This window comes from Hemitrygon akajei, chromosome 1, assembly GCF_048418815.1.
Source record: "Hemitrygon akajei chromosome 1, sHemAka1.3, whole genome shotgun sequence".
Taxonomy (NCBI): Eukaryota; Metazoa; Chordata; class Chondrichthyes; order Myliobatiformes; family Dasyatidae; genus Hemitrygon; species Hemitrygon akajei.
The window spans coordinates 101,994,822-102,019,833 of record NC_133124.1 but is presented as its reverse complement, the minus strand read 5'-3'; the positions used below and the strand labels follow the sequence as shown (position 1 = coordinate 102,019,833).

At 40.3% G+C, this 25,012-nt stretch overlaps 1 protein-coding gene across 2 annotated transcripts in view; it reads left to right on the top strand.

The window, feature by feature from the left end:
- The first annotated feature begins 5,051 nt into the window (after positions 1-5,051).
- Positions 5,052-25,012, top strand: part of LOC140729142 (1-phosphatidylinositol 4,5-bisphosphate phosphodiesterase gamma-1-like) — a 254,092-nt gene continuing 234,131 nt past the window's right edge. The window contains exon 1 of one of the 2 annotated variants that reach the window (XM_073048590.1): positions 5,052-5,795. In XM_073048590.1, the coding sequence (XP_072904691.1) occupies positions 5,576-5,795 (220 nt within the window). In that variant the 5' untranslated portion in view covers positions 5,052-5,575. The remainder of the gene's footprint in view (positions 5,796-25,012) is intronic. The other variant, XM_073048598.1, reaches the window with a different exon arrangement.

Here is a 25,012-nt window from a genome sequence, read left to right as displayed (position 1 = left end):
GGATGGGCCTCAGCTACATAGGGCGTTGATGAAACTGCTCTAGAGTCCTCTGACCAACACACACAAAATGCTGGAAGAACTCAGCAGGCCAGGCAGCATCTATGGGAAAGAGTAAACAGTCGACATTTTGGGCTGAGACCTGTCATCAGGACCGGAAAAAAAGATGAGAAGTTAGAACAAGAAGATGGGGGAGGGGAGGAAGAAATACAAGATGGTAGGCGATAGGTGAGATCAGGAGAGAGGGAGGAGTGAAGTAAAGAGCTGCAAAGTTGATAGGTAAAAATGATAAAGGGCTGCAAAAGGGTAGAAGACATTGGAAGAAGGGGAAGAGAGAGGAGCACCAGAGAGAATGATGAGCAGCTAAGGAGATAAGGTGAGAAAGGGAAACAGGAATGGGGGAATGGGAAGTGAGTGGGGGTAACAACTGGAAGGTTGAACATCAATTTCTCAAACTTCCTGTAATTGCTCCCCCTTCACTAAATAAGTTTCTAGAAAGTTTTTATTTTCTGCTAATACATAGCTAGTGTGCTGATAATGGGTTCTTTGTGTAAGATGTGGGATCTCTGGAAAACCTCCAATCTCCCTGATAACCTCAACTGCATGAAGTGCACTGAGCTGCAGCTTCTCAGAGACTGTGTTAAGGAACTGGAGCTGCAGATGGATGATCTTAGGCTCATACAGGAAGAAGAGGAGGTGATGGATAGGAGTTACAAGGGAGATAGTCACCCCTAAGTAGCAGGTACCTGGGTGACTGTCAGGAGAGGGAAAGGGAATAGGCAGCCAGTTCAGAATCTCCCTGTGGTCATTTCCCTCAATATTTGGGTACTCTTTTGGATACTCTTCGGCACTTTGGGGGGCGGGGTGGAGGGGAATGACCTACCGGGGGAAGCTGCAGTGACTGAGACTGAGACTGTAGCTCAGAAGGGAAGGAGGAGAAGGGTTCAGTCGTGATAAGGGCTTAGAGGAGTACTTAGAGGAGTAGAAAGCAGATTCCGTGGACTTGAAAGAGACACCCGGGTGGTATGTAGCCTCCCAGGTATGTCTCAGATCAGGTCCACGGCATTCTAAAGAGGGAGGGTGAAGAGGCAGAAGTCGTGACACATATTGGTACCAACGACATAAGCAAAAAAAAAAGAGGAGGCCCGGAAGGGAGAATATAGGGAGTTAGGGAGAAAGCTGAAAAGCAGGATCTCCAGGCTAGTAATCTCTAGATTGCTGTCTGTACCTCGTGACAGTGAGGGTAAGAATAGGATGATTTGACAGATGAATGCATGGCTGAAGAATTGGTACAGGGGGCAGGATTTCAGATTGGGATCTCATTTGGGGAAGGTATGACCTGTACAATAAGAATGGGTTACACTTGAACCCTTGGGGTTAGCATTGCTTATGTCAGATAGATATCATTGCTAGTGCTCTGGGGGGGAGGGGGGAGGGTTTAAACTAATTTGGCAGGGGGATGGGAATTGGAGTGATAGGGTTGAGGATGGGGCAACTGGTGTACAAGTAGATGCAGTATGTAGATAGACTGTGAGATGAGTTAGAGTGTTACGGGTTCAAAATCAAAAAGGGTGATGAATACAGGACTGAAAGTGTTATATTTGAATGCACACAGTATACAGAATAAGGTAGATGATCTGGTAGTGCAGTTAGAGACTGGCAGGTGTGATATTGCGGGTATCTGAGTTGTGGCTGATAGAAGATCATAATTGGAAGTTTAACATCCAAGGATACCCAGGTAGGGAGAGGATGTGGGGTGGCTCTGTTGGTAAAAAAAAAAGCAAAATTAAAATCTTAGAAAGAGGTGACACAGGATCAGAAGCTGTAGGTCCTTGTAGGTAGTTAAGAAACTGCAAAGGTAAAAAGACCCTGATGGGAGTTATATACAGTTCTCCAAACAGTAGCCAGGATGTGGGTTACAAATTACAAAGGGGGATAGAAAGGCATGTAAAAAGGGCAATGTTGTAATAATTACGATGGATTTCAATATTCAGGTAGGTTGAGAAAATCAGGTTGGTGCTGAAATACGAGCGGGTATTTGTGAAATGTCTATGAGATTGCATTCTTGATCAGCTTGTGGTTGAGCCCACTTGGGGAAAGGCAATTCTGGATTGGAGTAATGTAATAACCCAGATTTGATTAGGTGGTTTAAGATAAACAAAATTTTCAGAGACAATGGTCATAATATGATGGAATTCACCCTGCAGTTTGAAAAAGAGAGAGAAGAAAGTCAGATGTATCAGCGTTACAGTGGAGTAAAAGGAATTACAGAGGCATGAGAGAGGAGCTGGCCAAAGTTGATTGGAGGGGTACACTAACAAGGCTCACAGTAGAATAGCAATGGCTGGAGTTTCTGGGAGCAGGTCGGAAGGTGCAGAAAAGATACTTCCCAAAGATGAAGACAGATTCTAAAGAGAAGATGACAAAAATTAGTGCGAACTTAGGGGATTGGGAAGCTTTTAAAAACCAACAGAAGGCAACTAAAAATGCCATAAGGAGAGAAAGGATGAAATATGAAGGTAAACTAGCCAATAATATTAAAGAGGATACAAAAGGCTTTTTTTCCTGATATATCAAGAGTAAAAGAGAGATGAGAATGTATATAGGACTGCTGGAAAATGATGCTGGAGAGGTAGTAATGGGGGACAAAAGAAATGGCAGACAAATTTAATAAGTCTTTTGCATCAGTCTTCACTGTGAAAGATACTAGCAGAATGCAAAAAATGTGAGAATATCTGGGCAGAAGTGATTGTCATTGCTATTACTAAGGAGAAGTTGCTTGGGAGGCTGAAAGATCTTAAGGTAGTTAAGTCAACTGGACCACATGGTCTACACCCTAGGGTTCAGAAGGAGATAGTTGAAGAGATTGTAGAGGTTTTGGTACTGATCTTTCAAGAATCACTACATTCTGGAATGGTTCTGGAGGACTGGAAAATTGCAAATGTCACTCCACTCTTTAAGAAGGGAGAAAGGTGAAGAAAGGAAACTATAGACCAGTTAGTCTGACTTCAATGGTTGGAAAGATATTGGAGTCCATTATTCAGGACAAGACTTCAGTGTACTTGGAAGCGCATGATAAAATTGGTCAAAGTCAGCATAGTTTTCTCAAGGGGAAATCTTGCCTGATAAATCTGTTGGTATTTTTTGAAGAAATAACAGGCAAGATGGAGAAAGGAGAGTCAGTGGATGTTAATTATTTGGATATTCACAAGGCTTTTGATAAGATGCCACACGCGTGACTGCTTAACAAGATAAGAGCCCATGGTATTTCAGGAAAGATACTAGCATGGATAGAAAGATGGCTGACTGGCAGGAGGCAAAGAGTGGGAATAAAGAGGCCTTTTCTGGTTGGCAGCCCACAGCTAGTGGTGGGCTGCAGGGGCTGGTGCTGGGTCCTCTTCTTTTCACATTATATTTCAGTGATTTGACAAACAGACATACTTTATTGATCCCGAGGGAAACTGGGTTTCATTACAGCCGCAACAACCAGGAATAGTGAAGAAATATAGCAATATAAAACCATAAATAATTAAATAATAAGTTAATCATGCCAAGTGGAAATAGGTCCAGGACCAGCCTATTGGCACAGGGTATCTGACACTCCAAGGGAGGAGTTGTAAAGTTTGATGGCCGCAGGTAGGAATGACTTCCTATGACGCTCAGTGTTACATCTCAGTGGAATGAGTCTCTGGCTGAATGTACTCCTGTGCCTAACCAGCACATTATGGAGTGGATGGGAGTCATTGTCCAAGATGGCATGCAACTTGGACAGCATCCTCTTTTCAGACACCACCATCAGAGAAGGATGAAGGAATTGATGATGTTATGGCCCAGTTTGCAGATGATATGAAGATAGATGGAGGGGCGGGTAGTGTTGAGGAAGTAGGGTGACTACAGAAGGACTGAGACAGATTGAGGGAATGGGAAAAGAAGTGGTAGATAGAATATAGTGCAGGGAAGTGTACAGTGATGCATTTTGGTAGAAGGAATAAAGGCATGGACTATTTTCTAAATGGGTAGAAAATTCAAAAATCAGAGGTGTAAAAGGACTTGGAAGTCCTCATGTAGGATTTCCTAAAGGCTAACTTGCAAGTTGAGTCGGTGGTGAGGAAGGCAAATGCAATGTTAGCATTGATTTTGAGAGGACTAGAATATAAAAGCAAGGATGTAATGCTGAGGCATTATAAGGCATTGATCAGACCACACTTGGAGTATTAAGAGCAGGTTTGGACCCCTTATCTAGGAAAAGATGTGCTGATGTTGGAGAGGGTCCAGAGGAGATTCACTAGATTGATCCCAGGAATGAAAGGACTAACATATGAGGAGCGTTTAATGGCTCTGGGCTTGTACTTATTGGAGTTTATAAGAATGAGGGGGATCTCGTTGAAACCTATCAAATATTGAGAGGCCTAGATAGAATGGATGTGGAGAGGATGTTTTGATAGTGGGGTGTCTAGGACCAGAGGACACAGACCCAGAATTAAGGAACGTCCATTTAAACAGAAATGAGGAAAAAAAATCTTTAGCCTGAGGGAGATGAATCAGTGGAATTCATTGCCACAGACAGCTGTGCAGGCCAGTTCATATGGTATATTTAAAGCACAGTTTGTCAGATTCTAGATTAATTAGGGCTTCAAAGGTTACGGGGAGAATGCAGAGTGGGGTTGAGAGAAAGAATAAATCAGCCATGATGGGATGGCACAGTAGACTCGATGGGCCGAATGGCCTGATTCTACTCCTATGTCTTATGGTTTTATGATTTTAATCCATTGTGCGTATCATTTTGAGATATTTGCTTATAATAAGGCGGGATATAGATGCATGCGTTATGTAATGATTGCTTCTATTCCCTGCCTCCTGCAGTGTGACTCGCCATTTTCCCACTAGTTTTCCTACTTAGCATTCGTTTTGGCTTTATATTCTCTCTAATAGCTTCCCAGTCCTCCTTATTTTATTAGTATTCATCCTTTCTCTCTAGATGTCGCTGTTTTTCGTTCTTTTCAACTTTTTTTCCTCCCTCCACCCCTCTCCTGCTTCCTCCCCGATCCTGTAATATTTCAGATTCCTGTCTCTGATCCCTTTCCGGCTATATGTGTTTAGGCTATTTCCTCTGGGTTCGGCTCTGCCTTTCCACCGTGTCGATTTCACGTGGACTTATAACTGACGAAAAAAAAGGTTGGGGGGGGGGTGGTATTTGTTTTTGTGCATCTATAATTTCCAGCAGTACTCAGCCATCTTCCGTGCGTAACCACGGATTTGACAGAAACGGGGGAAAAAAGGTTCAGACATCCAGGCAAGGATCCAACGCCGCAGCACTGGAACAATTTCATTGGATTTTTTTTTTGGTGCACGTTTGATTTTATGAATATATATTAGTAGTGTGGGTGGGGTGGACCCCACTATCTGCTTCCTCACCCTGGTCAACAGGAGCACAGTTTACCGCGGCAATTAAAGGCAAGTAGAAGAGGAGTTCAGAATCCTAAGCATAAACCTGTTCCTGTTGTTTTCGATCAAACAGCTCGGGTTTGTTCACTTTTCCCAGATTTCTAATAATAATATTTTGGATGATGCTGTGAAGATGTCAGTGCCCATAGTCGGTTTTCCAAATGGATTTTTGCTGGAAGATTGGAGGATGGAGGCTGAAGTTAGCAGGATCACCCGGAACTTGGAAATGGGAACTGTCATGACTATATATTATCAGAAAAAATCTCAACGACCGGAGAGGAAAACTTTTCAGGTTAAACTGGAAACTAGACAGATCACCTGGTGCAGGACGTGCGAAAAGACCGAAGGGGAGAGTAAGTAAAAACATTTGGATTTTTTTTTCTCCAATGAGGTGTTGAGTAACAGATAGACTGCAGGTGCTAAGCATCTAAGAGTTGAGATGGAGGCGTCAAAGTCAGAGGAACGGGATGCCTTAGAATGGCCCAGTGTGGGATTCGTTCAAACTTTGCATCACACATTTTCTTCTTTTATTACTGGGAAGGGGGGTGCGGCGGAGATGTCACAGGTACTATGGCTGAAAAGCTGACAACATGGCGGTGACGAGCTGGAAGAGAATAGACTTCACATTTTCCCCTAAATCTGTGTTTGCATGTGGTAAATAAATGCTATATCCTGCTTTGACATCTTTGCTGAAATTAGCTATTTCTAGTGTAAAGTCCAAATACATGGGTTTATTCTGAATCAGTCATTCAAATTGCGGAGGAATTTAAACCACTAATTGTTCTTACCAAACCATTATTTGCAGTAGTTCATTTTGTAAAAGCAGTCATCTGATCTCTATATATGATTTTGCTTTTTAGAACATGAAGAGTATATTTGTATTTGGAAACATAATTCTAATGTAAAAGATCAAAGTTGGATTTAAACATTCTTTTTCCTGTTATTAGGAATGATTCAATTTTCTTTCTTCTAAAGATGCCAACTCTGGTTGGTTTCATGAGTAATGGTTTCCCCCTTGTTACCTACTAGGGTGGCCATGTTTCTTCTGAACACAGCTAATCGATGCCAGCAGTGTATTTAAATAGTCAACATCTGAAAGATTCAGACCTCATGGTATTTACCTCCCAACAGGTCCATACAGGGGACAGTGCACAATAAAAGCATTTACCACCTTTCTTCAGTCTGTATCCATATGTTCCATTCTACCTTCAGCTCCCCTTAAATGCCATTTTCATTAACCATTCATTCCATGTGATCCCCCATAGGTGGTGATGCAGTCCTCCTGCAGATTGAAGGCACAGATCTATAACCTCTTGAAGCCAAAGATGCCTGCAAAGATGGGGACAACCTTGTGCTGTCCAGTTTTGCATTCTCACCACTCACATGGTTTGAACTGTTTCTTCTGATTTCCACCTTCAATTTATGTTATTTCAGAATCAGAATCAGGTTTATTATCACCGGCATGTGATGTGAAATCTGTTAACTTGGCAGCAGCAGTTCAATGCAATACATAATCTAGCAGAGATAGAGAAAAAAATAATAAATAATATAAAACATAATAAATAAACAAGTAAACCAGTTACGTATACTGAATAGATTATTAAAAAATGTTCAAAAACAGAAATACTGTATATTTAAAAAAGTGAGGTAGTGTCCAAAGCTTCAAAGTCCATTCAGGAATTGGATGGCAGAGGGGAAGAAGCTGTTCGCTGAGTGTGTGCCTTCAGGCTTCTGTATCTCCTACCTGATGATAACAGTGAGAAAAAGGCATGCCCTGGGTGCTGGAGGTCTTTAATAATGGAAGCTGCCTTTCTGAGACACAGCTCCCTAAAGATGTCCTGGGTACTTTGTAGGCTCGTGCCCAAGATGGAGCTGACTAGATTTACAACCTTCTGCAGCTTCTTTCGGTCCCCTCCATACCAGACAGTGATGCAGCCTGTCAGAATGCTCTCCACGGTACAACTATAGAAGTTTATTTATACTCCCTGTTCCAGTATTCTGTATTTAAATTTTCTCATGCAAACACATATTTAATAGGCACATGAACCCCACAGTGAGAGGGCTTGGAGTGATGATGGTTAAAATACTCTTTTGTGGCTGTAAGGGATGTTGTAAACATATGATACTGGATATAATAGAAGTCTCTTGTTCCTCTCATAAATGTTTACTTTGTATAGCCTCTCTCATGTTTTCTCTGCAGTAGTTTGTAGCCATACATGATTGCGGATTGAAAGTGGATTCATAAGTTGTTCCAGAGCACATCCAGGAAATGTATTTATAAAGTAGTTGTTTATTATTATTAATATACTATTACAAACATCCAAGTTTAACAACACTTCTTGCCACATTCAAATGGAATCCACAGCCACATATTTCCACTCTTTAATCAGTCAACTGTGAATTTCTCAGTAAAAATGCAGCTAGAAAACTAAGTTGCATTTGACAGTGATGTTAGTCAAGTTATTCAGTGCATCTTTCCTTTTATTCCTTGACGTTACATCTTAACACCTCTCTTAATATTTTAGTGGCCGACTCCAATCTTTCATTGCAGCTCTTCCAGGATGAATATTAAAGTTTATGTCCTTTTTTTTTAATTGTTCTGCTGCACCTGAAGCTCTGAAAAGTAGTTTATCATGTAGCTTCCTCTCTGTCTCTAGTTGTTCAGTCCTCTTATAATCTTTCATATGTTAAAATCATCCACAATTGAGGTCATGAGGGCAAATTATTTTGGACTAATATGAGCTAATGCATTTGTAGAGAGCAAACAGGACAAGATAGTGAAAGGATACTAAGAACTGAGAAGGAACAGGGCAATCATAGTCCCTGAAGGCAATAGTGCAGGTAGATGAGACATCCAGGAAAATACACAAAATACTTACTTTTCTTTGTTGCGGCATAGAATAGGAGCAGGTTAGTCAAACTAGTGGAATATTAAATGCCTGCTAGACTAGAGTGGTGCAGTACATCATGGAGCAGAAAGGATCTGATTGCAATAGAGAGGATGCAAAGTGGAGTCATAATTACAGAAATGCAGAATGTTACTTATGATTGAGTTTGTTTTATTTGAAACAAAGAAGGGACATTAAAGAAAGTGTTTAAGATTATGAGTGGCCTAAATGGAATAAATTAGAGGGCTTATTCCTCTGCTCAGAATTCAGTGCCTAATCATCCTGGATTTAAGTAAATTGGCAGAAAGTTTAGACAAGTGCTGAGGAAACTATTTCGTTTTGCTCAGTGCATGGAGGTCTGGACCCCACAGTCAGAAAAAATGTTAAGATCTTTCCATGTAATGAAGATGATGAGAAATCTGAAGTAATAAAGGAAGTTAGATCAGAAGACATAGGAGCAGAATAAGGCCATTTGTCTTGTTGAGTCTGCTGCGCCATTCAATCATGGCTGATCCTTTTTTCCCCTCCTCAAGTTCTGGGCAATCAGCAGTTCAGATGGTTTCAGCAGAGTGGCAGTAAAGTTAACATTTTAGATTGTTGAGCTTTCATCCAAACCTATAAAAATTACCTGGATAAGCTTAGAATCCTGGAAACTGGATTTGATTTTTTTAAAGTTTGAGTAGGTTCTGTATTTATTTTTGAATGGCAAGGGCATCGTGGTCTGAATGGCTTCCTTCTGTGCCACAAATTTCTGTGAAACACATTTTGATTTTTGGTCACTGTGAGTTGCTCTGATCTGAAGTAGAAGCACAATAGCATTAATTTCAGAATTACTCCTGGCCATATGCTCATCCAGTAGGGATAGGTCAGGATAGATGTGTCAAGATGTGTGTTCAGATGGTGGACATAGAAAAATTTTACAATGCTTCAAGCCACAACGGATGGTCTTAAATGAACTGAACTAGCATTAATATCCTACAGATAAACTTTATATTATTAAAGGCTATCAGGAACTATACTAGATGCTACAAATATGTAACAAAAAGCCAAATTTGTGAAATGAGTAAACCTTTCAATCTGCTATCTTTTAACCTCTTAGTCTGTGGCTATATTTCCATACTTTCTCTTATACCAAACATACTTTATTTTTTTGGAAATATTTCCAAATTTAAGTAATCTGGTTTTGCTAAGTATGAAAGAAGTCACCCTAGAAGGGTTCAAAAGAACCTGATATAATTGTCTCTTTCTACATCAAAAATGTTCTTCAATTACTGTAATGCTGTCTAACTTTGTGGAGGGAAAAGGGCAGCAGACCTCTCTATAGATCATCACATCTATTTTGTCTATGAATTGTGTACCCGTTTAAAAAGGTAAGTGAGATGTTATCCAGTTTTAAATGAGCCACACAATTGCACTGGAGGACGTGCAGAGGATTGTCAAGATTGGAAAGGCTGAGGTTGTTTTCTTTGAAATTGAATAGACTGGGGAGAGATTTAATTGAGGTGTATTAAATTATGAGGGTCTTAGAATACTTGAGAAAGAACTATTTCCTTTACCAGATGAGTTACACACTTGGAAGCATTAAATTAACATCATCAATAGAAGGATTAGTGTGGAGATAAGCAAAGTCCTCTGAAACAAGGGGTGTGAAATGATGTGAACACGTTTCCCCAAAAGGGTTGAAGAAGCAGGAAAAGAATAAAACAATGCTTAGATATGTACTTGGAAAGCCATAAACTACAGGGCTGTGCAGCTAGTATTGGAGGTTGCTGTAAAGTTTGGTATCTCTTTTCCAACTGACATGAACACAATTGTCTCTACATAAAAAATGTTCTACAATTACTGTGACACCGTCTAACTTTGAAATACTCTTTTTACCTTACCCAATCACACTTTGGGATTACCTTTGGCACAAGGATGGGATTGGTTCAAGAAAATTGCTTACAACTACCTTCACAGTAATTGTTCATACATAGTAATAAAAAATGAATTAACAAATATCCTGCCACTGAATACAATTTAAAATGTCTCAAGTGGTTGTGTGAAGAGATATCAAGATTGAGAATAAAAGTAAAATTAACACAAGGAAGAGAGTAGCTTCTGAGGAAAATATAAATGTCTGAGTTAAAGTCTCTATTTACAGATATACAAACTGTTATAAGTAACACTTTTGGAACTAGGAACACGAATTATAATGGCAGGCTTTGAAGTGATATCTTTCTGTTGAGGAAAACAAAAATGCATTGAATATGGCTATAAAACTTGTTAGAGAAATAGAGATAGAAAAAGATGAATAATCAATGAAAATATTTCATTAACTGCCAATGAAAGTTCCTTGATCTTCTGACATTAGTGCCGTAGAATTTCTTTTGGTCATCTGATAGGGCTTATAGTCAGAAAATCAGAACACTTAAAGATGAAACCTTCCCAGATGTTGCACCCATGTCAAATGGGGATATCTCATGTTTTGAACCATGGTTTTAATTTGTGGAATGTTCAAAGAATAAGTCCAAGTCAGTTCTAGAACTGGGTAATGGAAAATGGCGTTTTAATTTGATATATATGTTGTAAATACTGAACAGAGAATGAGAAAAAAAATATTGTAAATGTGTTAATCAGTTTTTTTTTAAGGAGAAAAATTAAAAAGACAGGTAGTCTTCTCAATTAAGTGCACAACTGTCTCTTAAATTCCCCCTCTTGGCCTGTCTCTCCATCTCTTAGTCTGTGGCTGTATTTCCATACTTTCTCTTATACCAATTTTTTGGAAATACTTCCAAATTTAAGTAATCTGGTTTTGCTAAGTATGAAAGAAGTCACACTAGAAGGGTTCAAACGAACTGTGCCCTTGAGGTATGATTAAAAGATAACAGCAGGACACAGTGCATATCAAATAAGGATACTTTGCAATAAAGCAAGACAGCAGGACAAAACATGTCAGACAGCGCTATTACATTAAAGCAAGACAGCAGGAAAAAGTGAGTCACAGGCATTGCAGACAGACCTGTTAACATTAAAACATGCATTGAAGTTTGCAAGTCACAGATGGACTAGTTAAACTAACCAAAAAGGACAGCACACACCTCAGCAAGACTTGATGCATTTGCATGGGTCATCAGCAACATGGATTACTAAGGTACCTCAAACATACTAAAGTGTCCAGCAGTTTTCAAAAAATAAACTCAACAAAGACAGGTTGTAAGTAAGCACCTTAATGAAGAGAATAAGCACAGATGAAGTGGTTTGGAAAGGGAATTTAAGAATTTTTGGTCTTGCTGTTGTGAGGAAGCGAGAAATGCACATGCCAGAGGCCAAGACCATATGACATAAAAGCAGAATTAGGCCATTCGGCCCACCGAGTGCTGCCATTCCACCACCACTGATTTAGTTTCCCTCTCAACCCCATTCTACTGCTTCTCCCCATAACCTTTGACACCCTGGCTAACCAATAACTAGTTAGCCTTTGTTTTAAATATACTCAGTGACTTAGCCTCTGCAGTCATCTGCGGCAATGAATTCCACGGATTCACCACCTTCTGTTTAAACTAGAAATTCCTTCTCATCTCTGTTCTAAATGGGTGTCTCTTCCTCTTCACATTGACCACATTGACTCTATCTAGACCTTTCAATAAGCTCCCCCCCCCCACCATTCATCTAAACTCCAATGAGTAGAGGACCAGAGCCATCAAATGCTCGTTATATGTTAACCCTTTCATTCTCTGAATCATTCTTGTCAACCTCCACTGGACCATCTCCAATGCCACTGCCTCTTTTCTTAAATAAGGGGCCCAAAACTGCTCATAACACTACAAGTCCGGTTTGACGAATGCCTTATAAAGCCTCAGCATTACATCCTTGCTTTTGTATTCTAGTCCACTCGAAATGAAAACAATAACATTTCATTTGCCTCCCTTACGATCGATTAAACCTTCGAAGTTACCTTTAGGGAATCCTACATGATGTATTGCAAGTACCTTTGCAGCCCTGATTTTTGAAATTTCTGCCTTTTAAAAAATAGTTTTACTTTTACTTCTTCCACCAAAGTGTATGGTGATGCACTTCCCTACACTATATTCCATCTGCCACTTCTTTGCCCATTCTCCCAATCTGTCCAAGTTCTTCTGCAGAATCCCTACTTCCTCAACATTACCTGCCCCTCCACCTATCTTCATATCATCTGCAAACTTGGCCACAAAGCCATCAATTCTGTCATCCAAATCACTGACATATAATGTAAAAAAAACAACACACCCCTGTTGAACAACACTAGTCACTGGCAGCCAATCTGAAATGGATCCCTTTGTTTCCACTCTTTCCCTTCTGCCAGTCAGTTAATGCTCTGTCCATACTAGTATCTTTCCTATAGTACCCTCGGCTCTTATCTTGTTTAGCGGTCTCACATGTGACTCCTTGTCAAAGGCCTTCTGAAAATCCAAGTACACAACATCCAATGATTTTCCTTTGTCTATCCTGCTTTTTGTTTCTTCAAAGAATTCCCAACAGATTGGTCAGGCAAGATTTTCCCCAAGGCTGACTTTGGCCTTTTTTTGGTCAATATTTTCAAGTAGCCCGAATCCGCATCCTTAACAACCGACTCCAACATCTTCCCAACCACTGAGTTCGGCTAACTGGCCTATAGTTTCCTTTCTTCTGCCTCCCTTCTTTTTTGAAGAGTGGACTAACAATTTTTCAGCCCTCTGGAACCATGCCAGAAGCTAATGATTCTTGAAAGATCATTACTAATGCCTCCACAATCTCTTCAGCCACCTCTTTCAGAACCCTGGGGTGTACACCATCTGGTCCAAGTGACTTATCTATCTTCAGACCTTTCAGTTTCCCAAGCACCATCTCCCTAGTAATAGCAACTAGCTCACTTCTGTTCCCTCACTCTCTAGAAGTTAAAGAAATTGACGTTCATGCCATCAGGTGGAGGCTACCCAGATGGAATACGCAGTGCTGCTACCAACCTGAGTTTGCTTTCGTCACGGCCCTGGACAGACATGGGAAAGTGAGGTCATATTGAAATGAGTAACCACTGGGAAACCCTTCTTTTTACAGCAGACAGAGTGAAGCAGCTCAACAGGTGTTCTGCCAATCTGTGTCTGGTTTCACTGATGTAAAGGAGGCCGAATTGGGAGCACTGATAAATTGATGACCCCAACAGACTTGCAGGTGAAGTGTTACCTCAACTGGAAGAACTGTTTGGGGTTCTGAATGGTGGTGGAGAAAGAGGTGTAGGGGAGGGAGTAGTATTTGTCACTCTTTCAAGGATAAGTGACAGGAGTGAAATCAGTGGGGCGAGGCAAGTGGACAAGCGAGTCACATAGGGAGCATCTCTGTGGAAAGCGGGGCGGGTTGTGGGGAAGGATATGCTTGGTGGCATGATCCCATTGAAGATGGTTGCAGAATCTTAAATCCAGCAGAATCACTTACTTTGCATGATTCTTCAGTTTTTCCTGGTGAATTCTACTCCCATTGGTTCCTGATCAAAGATGCTTACTTTTCTTTACATTCCTCAAAGCCATCTATGGAGTTCATATCTTTACCACTAACAACTCTTCTTCCCACACTGTCCTCTTCTTCACGTCCTCCTTCAGTTACCTCATTTAGGTTTAGGTGTGCCAGTCTCCAGAGTTGCCTCCTCAACTGTGTCCTTGACTTAGAAGTTGGTTACCATCTTAATATTTTCTTTAACTCACGCCAAATAAAGGGAAATAAACTGGGACTTTAAAATCTATTAAATAGATGAATTATAAATACAAACAGTCTTTGTTATGTTTTAAATACAAAACTCCGCGAATTCATAAAACCCCTTAGACCTTGGTGACTTTCTTTCAACTCAAATAAGATTGACATAATAATGTATATGACTGTTTATGTGCCTAATGTATTCCAAGATAAGGAAATATTTTGGCCTTTAGTCCAATATCAATTAAGAGCTTCCATTTAAAACTTGTAAACTCAATTCTCATTACTGGAGATTTTTTATGCTTCAGGTTAGTTAAAGATCTCTGCCAATTCTCTTGCTAAAGAATAAGGATTGTAATATTCAATCTTACATTTGTAAAAGTAACTGATTAATGTAATTCAGGGATTACATTTGTTGACTTGCAAGCATTAGCAAAAGCAAAACCTTCTCACTTTTTGTGATTGATAACTGAGCAAACAAAGATAGCAGCCAAACCTCAGCATCGCCATTGCACTTAGAAACTTTGGGTTTGCCTTGGGGCAAGTTTTTTTAAAACTATTTAACTAATTAGTCAAAAAATGTCTCAAACTAGACCTGAATCCACCATAATTTGCAATATCATAAGCATTTTAACTTGGAAATGGGACTCTACTTAAATAACAGACAATGTTCTAATCCTAGCATCAGAAATCCATTTTGCATTCTTATTTCATTCACAATAATAGTATCTCTTTTTATTATCCTCATCTTTCCTTTCCCTCTGTTTTTCTTATTTCCCTGTTCCATCATCCCTCTCTTCATCTCTCGTCAAGCCTCTTTTTAAGTGGTTTACTATCAAATTATATCAACCTCAAAAATACTTGGAATTATAATCAGACAGTAACCAATATTTTACTCTTCAATTGAGTTAAAACAACAGTATAATGTTATGTTGGTCCTTTGCTTTAACAGAATTGGAGATTTGGGTGCAGTTATATTTATTTCCAATAATGTCTTCCTCAGGTTCCTAGGTCTTTCTATAGAAACAGTACACACAGTTTATGACAAGGGAGAAAGGATGTGACTTAATTTTACAACAAGCAAAGATGCTCAAAATTCAAAAAGAAGCCTTATTTTTTAAATTAAAATCTCTATTCACAGACTACCAGCCTCACTTCCACAAACAACTATTAGCTATTTAGACCATTTACTTAAAATAAAAATTGGCACTCCCACCTACTCTAATGAACACGTCCCCTTCCCTGCACTCTAATTAGCAACCCACTTCAATTAGTAACCTTACATCCTCTATTTAGTAGTCTCAGATACTCCAATTAGTAGTCCCACTTTCGCCTTTATCAATTATTAACACCAGTAGCAACTATTAAAAGTTGTGAATGTATCATAGCTCCAATTTACCTTAATGCATCCTCTGGAAGCTGGTGCAGCACAAACATTGCCTGACAGCCCAGATCTTCATGCAAAACTCTTTAGAATGGGACTTCAACAAGTTTCAAACTTGTAGATCAACATGTCGTCAACTGAATTGTAGTAGTTGCTGATGATAGGTTGACGAAGAAGCATTTATGTCACTAACCATCATAAGACTAACAATTTTTATTTATGTAGAGTAGTTAGGAGTACCTAATTAAAGAACATTTAATGCAAAACCTCATAAGTTATATGAAAAGGGGTGCCTTAGTCAAAGCAGAAAGTAATGGGAGTGAAGTGGATTTAAAATGAAAGTAGAAATTCTGGAACCTGGAGTGTAGAAAGCTGGAGTTGCAGGTTAAGTATAGTGCAGGTAGGAAAATAAAGTGCAAGGACATGAGAAGGTAGAATGAGAGATCAGAATTTCAGGAGACTATTATTCACAGGATAGAAGCTGTCCTCGAGCCTCATGCTCTCAAACTTCTGTGTCTTTTGCCCAATGGAAGAGGGGTGGGTGGGGCGGGGGAGGGAAGAGAGAATGACCAGGGTGGAAAGGGTCTTTGGTTATGTACGTTGCTTTCCCAGGCAGCAGTGAAGAGCAATTCTGTGAGGTAATGAGCATTTTTACTCCTGCTTTTCTGAAGAATTTTGTGTTTCACCTTGATCTTTGATGTTAGATCTCTAACCATTTACCTATGTGAGGATGCTGTTTATTGACAAGAGCTCAGCATTTAACACCATCATACCTACAGTCCTGATGGAAAAGCTGTAGAACCTGGGCCTCTATACCTCCCTCTGCAGCTGGATCCTTGACTTTCTAACTGCAAGACCACAATCTGTGCGGATTGGAAATAATATTTCCACCTTGCCGACAATCAACACTGGTACTCCACAGGGATTTGTGCTTAGCCCACTACTCTACTCTCTTTACACCTATGACTGTGTGGCTGGGCATAGCTCAAATGCCATCTATGAATTTGCTGATGATACAACCATTGTTGGCAGAATTTCAGATAGTAATGGAGAGCATTTGGGAGTGAGATATTCCAGTTAAGTGAGTGGTGTCACAGCAACAACCTGGCACTCAATGTCAGCAAGATCAAAGAGCTGATTATGGACTTGAGGAAGGGTGAGACGAAGGAACACAAACCAATCCTCATAGAGGGATCAGATGTGGAGAGAGCAAGCAATTTCAAGTTCCTGCGTGTCAGTATCTCTGATGACCTAACCTGGATGCAAAACAGCGACTGTATTTCATGAGGAGTTTGAGGAGATTTGATCTTTCAACTAAAAACACTTGGGAACTTCTACAAATGTACTGTGGAGAGCATTCTCACTGCCTGGTGTGGGAGGTGTGTGTGTGTGTGTGGGGGGGGGGGGGGTTCTGCGGCAAAATAAGTTGCAGAAAGTTGTAAACTTAGTCAGCTCTGTCACGGGTACCAGCCTCCATAGTATCCAAACCAGAAAGAAAGCATCCATCATTAAGTTCCACCTCAGGATCAATGATGATTACAAGATGCAAATACTGATTAGGTTATGTAGCCAGAATAAACCAATTAATATTGATGGATTTAAGTGTGTCCCTTCTCAATTTAATACTTTGGATGTAATGTTATAGGAATAAATTAGCTTTATTGATATAGAGTCATAGAAAAGTACGGCACAGAACCAGACCCTTCAGCCCATCTAGTCTATGCCAAAACTATTTAAATTGCCTACTCCCATTGACCTGCATCGGGACCATAGCCCTCAATACCCCTACCATCCATGTACCTACCAAAACTTCACCTTAAATGTTGAATAAAGCTCACATGCATCTCCTATGCTGGCAGCTCATTCCACACTCTCACGACCCTCTGAGTGAAGAAGTTTCCCCTCAGGTTCCCCGTAAACTTCTCACCTTTCACCCTAACCCATGACCTCTGGTTGTAGTCCCACCTAACCTCAGTGGAAAAAGCCTGCTTGCTTTACCCTATTCATATCATTCATAATTTTGTACAGTCGGCCCTCCTTATCCGCGAATTCCGCATGCGCGAATTCAACCAACCGCGAATCGCGAAAACCCGGAAGTGCTCTTCCAGCACTTGTTGTTCGAGCATGTACAGACTTTTTTTCTTGTCATTATTCCCTAAATAATGCAGTATAACAACCATTTTACATAGCATTTACATTGTATTTGCTGTTATAAGTAATCTAGAGATGATTTAAAGTATACGAGAGGATATACGTGGGTTATCATGGATTGGGGTCGAAAAAAATCGGAAGTTTTCTTACTAAGTATATTGGAACAGGTACATCCGGTATGATTTAGCATCAGTTAGTCAAACGTTTGTCTTAGTCTATAGTATATATTTTACCTTTCTATGCATATAAAACACTTCAGCACCGGTTCGGGAACGGAAATTCTTAGGACTTGGGATAAACTGCTTCCGAGTGCGCTCTCCACTGTAAGATGTGGGTTGATGTGGAGGATCAAAAACCCAAAACCCAATAATTAAACCACTGTGTTGATTAGTAATAATTGTAGCTTTCATCGGGGCAGAGCCTTACTCACTTTATTCTTTAAAATTGTTCCGATCATTGACTAACGTAGCCTAACGCTTTTCCAATGACTGATGGTGTTGCACCTCTTTCCGATCGCTTTATTATTTTCACTTTATTTTCAATCATGTTCGTGATTATTTTCGCGAACAGAAACACTGCAGATTCAGATTTCTGCCACCAGGCCCTAATGTCCACTGCATTGAGACAGGTTAAAGAAGGTCTGGGGTTCCGCTGGGTCCTGAGGTCCACCGTATTGAGACAGATTGAATAAGGCGCTTGAGCATTCGTGAATTTTGATATCCGTGAGGGGTCCCAGAACCAATCCCCGGATAAGGAGGGCAGATTGTATACCTCTATCAAATCTCCTCTGAATGTTTTATGTTCTAAAGAATATAGTTCTAACCTATTTAATCTTCCCTTACAATGCAGGTCCCCCAGACCCAGCAACATCCTTGTAAATTTTTTCTGTACCATTTCAACCTTGTTTACATTTTTCCTGTAGGTAGGTGACCAAAACTGCACACAATAATCCAATCACAAACATGAGAAAATCTGCAGATGCTGGAAATCCGAGCAACACGCACAAAATACTGGAGGTACTCATCAGGCCAGGCAGCATCTATGGAAAAGAGTAAACAGTCGATGTTTCAGGCAGAGACCCTTCATCACAATAATTCAGTTTAGGTTTCACCAACATCTTATAAAACTTCAACATAACATCCCATCTCCTGTACTCAATACATTGATTTACAGTTTGAAGGGCAATTTGCCTAAGCTTTCTTTACAACCCTATCTACCTGTGATGCCACTTTCAATGAATTATGTACCTCTGTTCCCACCACATTCCTCAGTGCCCTACTGTTCACTGTGTAACACCTACCCTGGTTGGTCTCACAGTTTGTTGTTTAACTACTTTTATCTATCTGTTTCATTCTTATCTTAAGTGTCAGGTTATCTAATGCTAAATTAATAAAATAAAATCAGTAACAGATTTTCTCTGAATATGATCATACAACTACTTTAAAGGCAGCAGACCTATTTTTTCAATCTTAAGCTATTGTTAGTCTTTGGCTATAATATTAACATGGTGCTGAGCACATACAGGTGGGAGGGCAGTAGTTAAATTAGCAACACGGATATAATTTGAATAATTTTTGAAATTTGTTGAATGCTTTTAAGGCAGCTTTAGTGCACAAGGAAAAGAGGGTGGGGAAACATGATGTTGTACTGCAAATACACTGCAGATTTTGCTCTCTGTGAATGATTGCACCTCTGGAAACATTTTTTTTCTGTCCTGTTGCTCACCTTACTTAACTGAATACTTCTCTCCTTTGCCCCACCCTCCCCCCACCTCCCCCCTCAATACAATTTACCATGTTCCATTGAAGTAATTATTGGAGTGGAGTAAAAATATTTTGCACTGGTTGATTCAATATCAACTTTCAAATGGTAATTGGAAACATGTTTAAAGAGGAATTTTCCAGCTTGGCCAAAAAGACAGGGGAATGGTACTAATTAGAGTCAGGGTAGCAACTATGGGCCAAGTGGACTCCTGTGCTAATTTTTGACTACATATCTGTAGCCACTACTATATAGCATGCTTTTAATGTTATGTAGAGAGGGTGAATCTGCGATTTTGTTGGGTACTGATAAGTGTAAGTGCATCACTAATTTTTTTCTAAAATATATAAATGAATATAGGATTTAACTTCAGAGTTATGGCACAAAAATATTAAATCTGAATAGAAGCTTATTCAAGTTAAAAGCATTTAAATAAAGGTATATCATAATTTAATATTAAATTTAATCAAGTTTGAAACTTTATTGCAGCCTTATTCTGGCCAAAAGAAATTTCAGTTACCAAGAAGAAAAGTGAAAAATCATTTTTATTGGTGCATATAAGGAGCCATGATGATTAAATGTTTATGTATATTTTTCAATATAAAATGTTTACAAACTTCAATCGGATCATAAATATTTGTAAAGGAAGTTTCCTTCCTAAATGTTGACTTGGCGGTGTTTTGGGAATTAATGTTGGTGGAAAGGAAATGCATGCCACGAAGAAACTGTTTCATAAATATAGATAAAACAAATATGTAATGGTTTTATGAATCAAATAGTACAGAACTCGACAAATATGCGTCAATGGTACATTTTTACTCCATGTTGACTGAGTGAGGAAAGATTATCGTTAGTTGATGATTTATTTCATCATTAATTTAAATTCAGGTAACAGTGTGAAAGAATGAGAACTTGTATTTGGTTTACAAATCAGTGGGAATCAAAACTAATTCAGTGGAGCAGTCACTACAAAACTGTTGGACTATTGTGAAGAAACAAACTAGTTCAGTAATGAAGAAAATCGTTTGTCACTACCCAGTCTGGCCTATATTGGAGGCTTCATAAACCTAATATAGATCACTGTTTCTATGAATTCTATCCCCTCCCCACCTCTACCTCATTTACATTTAGCCCCGACATTCTGGGCAGCGTTATCGTGGGGCCACTTAAAGCTGTCTGTCAGAATGTGCACTTGATGGAAAGAATGCTTTGTAAACAATAAGGTAAAAATCTAGGCTGATAGTACAACCACAGGAGGAAAATAGATTATGATCTCTCACCTTGAAAGATCAACTCTATTAAATTATTTAATACTATGTGTGGACATCAGTATAAGTGAGAATAAGTGACGCCAATATGAGAAAATTTGGCACCATAAGATAACGAGGAGCCCCATGTTCTCAGTGTGAAGCTGAACATAAATATACAGCAGGTAATATGGGATCCCTTCCCATCTATTTTTCCAAAATATTTTTCTATACTGAGCTATACAACTAATCACCTGCCTTCAGCAATCAGACTTCATTACAGAGTACAGTTACTGATGTACTTTGACATGCTGTTCATGGTCTGCTGTCGCACGCTGTCTGTGCCCTTGGCCTTTGGGTTGGTTGTGGGTCTGCTTCCGTCAGCTACGGTCAGAACTGATGCAGCCGGCTTGTGTTCATCATTTGGGTTCTCTGCAATGACGTGGTTACCGGGACCTTCACATCTCCAAGCACTCTTCCTGAATTGACATTTGTATTTTCTTCCTATACACTTGTAATTTTTGTTGCTTCTTGTTCGTCTGCTGCCCTCCTCAGCAGGGGAACAAGAAGCAAAAGATGTCTGCCCACTCGTTCCCTTTCTGCTCCTTACTATCCCCTTTCTGGTGAGCCTTTACTTTAATCACTGCTACCCCCTCAGGCAGCTGCACTACTGACAGCTCCTGACTGTGCTTGCCCCTTCCCTTGGGACCTCCTGACATGATTCCCACCCATTGCCCTGGTTCTCCTCCCTGCTTGGGGCTGCTGTCTCTTTCTGGACCATGATAGCTGCTTTGCAGGTCACACACGTTTGCTGTCCCTGTTATTTCTCCTTTTCCTGAGTTGATGGTAGCAGCTGCCTCACTCAGTGTGTCAGTCCCCAGGATAGTACCTTCATTGTTTGGACACACCCAAAAAATCTACAGGAAGCTGTAATCCCTCAATCTCAAGTAGCTGGGACCGACTTCTCTCCACTCTCATTGTTTAACCTCCTGGACTGGTAATGTAAATCCTCTCTCCAGTCGTGGGCAAGGGTAGATCAGTTATCAACATGTCCACCAACATTTCAGATTGCCAGTCCCCTAATAAGCTTCTTGTGTACATTTGTAGACTACCACTACAACAGAGGCTGCCATCAGTTGCTTGTCTGACCTCATCAGCTCTATAATCTGGTCAGCAGCCAAGTCAGAAAGAGAGGGCACTGCTGCGGATTCTGCCTGCTTTGATGAGTGATCTTCAGACTTCGCTCTCTTTTCAAGACACTGCCTCCAACCCTGGCCGGAGAAGCTGCAGCTGTAACAAATAATCCCCTTTACCCTGCCACATCCATTCCAGAATTTCCTTGCCTAGTGCTCCAGCTGCTAGCACACAAAGCAAGTTCTCTGTGATGTCACAACAGCTAAAGGTAAATTCACTACAGCCACTTTACAAATCCTCTTCCCCCTCTGGTCTATCTCACTGCCCCATGGTACTATCGCAGGGTAGGTTGATCTTAGGGTGCCCTTAAATCTAAAACTTTCTGGTGAACTGAGCTCAGGCCTTCCTTTAGCATTTTTAGGAAGATTGGGTCATCCCTCCCTGGATTACAACTGTGAATACTCCTCATATATTTGATATTTACATTCTGCATAATCCATGGCAGGGTCATCAGCTCTCTGAACCACTGACGATATCGTTCCCCAGTTACTCTCACTTCTCCCAGTCACTACCTACCTTCACCTATCTCTCTTCATTGCTGCCATTCCCTCTAGTAGTTGTCCATGTACCATCCTGTGCCCCCTGGGCTATTCTGTCCCACATATTCCTCTGGTTCTTTGCTTTTACCAACACGTGTATATCTTTAAGGTACTTCTGGTGAATTCCTATCATTTCCTTGAGCTTGTGCCAGAATTCTGCATTTCTGCAAGGACCGTAAGTGAGGGCAACTCTGACAAAATGCTCTGTTTCTCCCTGGGGTTGAAGGGTTTATGAATGGTTGTGATCGAGGTCAAGGCCTTGCTCGGGTTGTCAAGGTTCTTGACTTGATGTTGTCTAACCTCAATCGATGCCATCCCAACAGATATATCTGTATATCTGTATATCTGTATATCTCCCTCAAATATGCCCACACTATGCAAAATATAAATGATGGATAAAAATTAAACAGTACATGCTAAAAACCAGAGTATGCACTCTGCAATCTACCACTTGAGTATGTCTGAACTCATAATGCCTGTTGTATTCCTTTTCATTTAAAACTATTACACCAAGGTTACAGACTTCTTGTTAAAACACACAAACACGCTCACAAATGTGTGTGCTACTATGCAGTTCCCCAGACGAGCATACCCGCACTTCAATGGCATCCCTAATGGTGAGTAACCACCCTTTGCAACTGCTGGCACCAGATTAACACACAAATGTTTAATCTCTTACATAAACACAATTGCACGCACACACACCACACTACTTTTATATCTATTTGTTCAGCTCTCTGCCATCTTCGGGATACCTCATGATCCCGTAGTCACCGACCCGAACAGGTCTAAGTGGGAGAGTTAATTTTAAAAGTACTCACCCACTTAGACTGCTGAGATTGCTGGCCACACAAATGAGTCACAAAGGTATCCCAGACAAGCCCCCAAATGTTGTAACGTGAACAAGTCACCAGAGAGACACTGAAGCTAGCGGGTACAGAAGTATTTTATTCAAGATGACACATTCTTGTTCAATCCAGTATTACATGACATTTTATATGTTAAAGATCAAACAGCAGGACAATTCTATACTACAATGTATCTACAATGCTTCCTTTGAATTTAATATAATTTTCTCACCTGCTTCTTCACACCCACACTCCGGACACCCAAAATGAATGCTAATCAGCATTGTCTGGTTTGAAGTCAACTGATATCTACAGCTCCATGAAACTATTGTCTAAGGCTGCATTTTAGATTTAATCTACAATCCACAATCAGGTCTGAAGATTGGTTGTGAAGTTAATATTTGCTATAAACCCTAACTCTAGAATATGGCCTAAGAAGTAGGACATTTAAAAGAACTCTTGTTCTGCTTGACCACTGAGCAGTTCTGTAATGGTACTTGCCTTTTTCACGAAGTACTGCCCCACCTCTGTTTTAAAAGACTAGTCTACCTGTGACAGGGGTATCTGGCCAGCTCCAATTAAGCTAGCAACTACAGTAACCAGTCAACAGTACGTTACTGTTTTTATATGTGAGGGTATATATGTAGAAGAATTAAGATGTATGGCTACAAATAGGGCTGATGAAAGTATCTTTGCAAAAGGATAAAGGAAGCCTTTTGGACTTTTCAAAAGCAGGTTTGTAGAGAAGCCAAATGGGTGGGGTGGGGTTGTTATAATTCACTTGCCCCTAATTTTCTCATGTTGCATGAAGGAAAGACCTTCCAGTGTACACGACCTTGCTGTATGGGATTGAGCGAATTCTAGCCTGAGTTCCAGATTCAGATTCAGATTCAAATTTATTTATCACATGTACACTAAAACATAGCATGAAATGTGTCAACCGAGTTAGGAACCAACACAATTTAGGAATGAGCTAGGGGCAGCTGGAAAATGTTGCCGTGTAGTCTGGCGGCACCATAGCATGTCCAGAATGCTCAGCAGAACACAACAAGCAACAAAACAACAACAGGAGGCTCCTTTCCTCCCTTCCTATCACCCACACACATGGACAGTCCTTGAACTTAAGGATTCGGCCATTGGTTGTCGACTTCCAGACTACTGAATGATCTTTCGGCTCCGATCTTCACTGTTGACCCCTCTGGTACTAGCTGATAATGGGACGTTGAGATCTAGGACTGACTGGGCCTCATGTCTACTGCTTGCACTGTCGCTGGTTGCCGAGCATGCTGCAGAGGCCTGGATTGTGGATGTTCTTTGTTACCCGTTCATGTCACTGGACCGAGTATGAAATGGAAGCCTGACTTCTAACTCCTCCATGTTGTTGTCCCTAAACCGTAATCTGACCTTTAACCCCTCTCTGTCCCCAAAACCATCTGTGCAAACTTAAAAGAAAACATTGAAGTCTGAGCCATGATCATGACTGAGACAGCAACTTGGTGCCATTTTGTAAAAGAAAAATAGTATAAGTTTCAGTAAGTACTTTTTCAGTTTGGAAATAGTTTCCCCCTCACACTTCACTGGCAATGAAGTTTGAAGCTGGCAGGGTGGGAATGAGCACTTGATGCAGCATAGTCAAATTTCTGATGCTGTCAGTGAGGCAGCGGGGCAGTCTTAGCACCCACAGGACAAATCTATAAAATGTTCACCCTAACCCTCAAATTTCATGCACAACTGAGATAGTCATTGATAGACATGTAATCTTGACTTTAAGGTTCTGAAATGCTCGTTTATTAAATTGATTCTTGGGATTGAAGGGCATCAATAGGTGAGTTGGAAGAGCTGTTGTCCTCTGATTCAGATCACAAGGCATAGG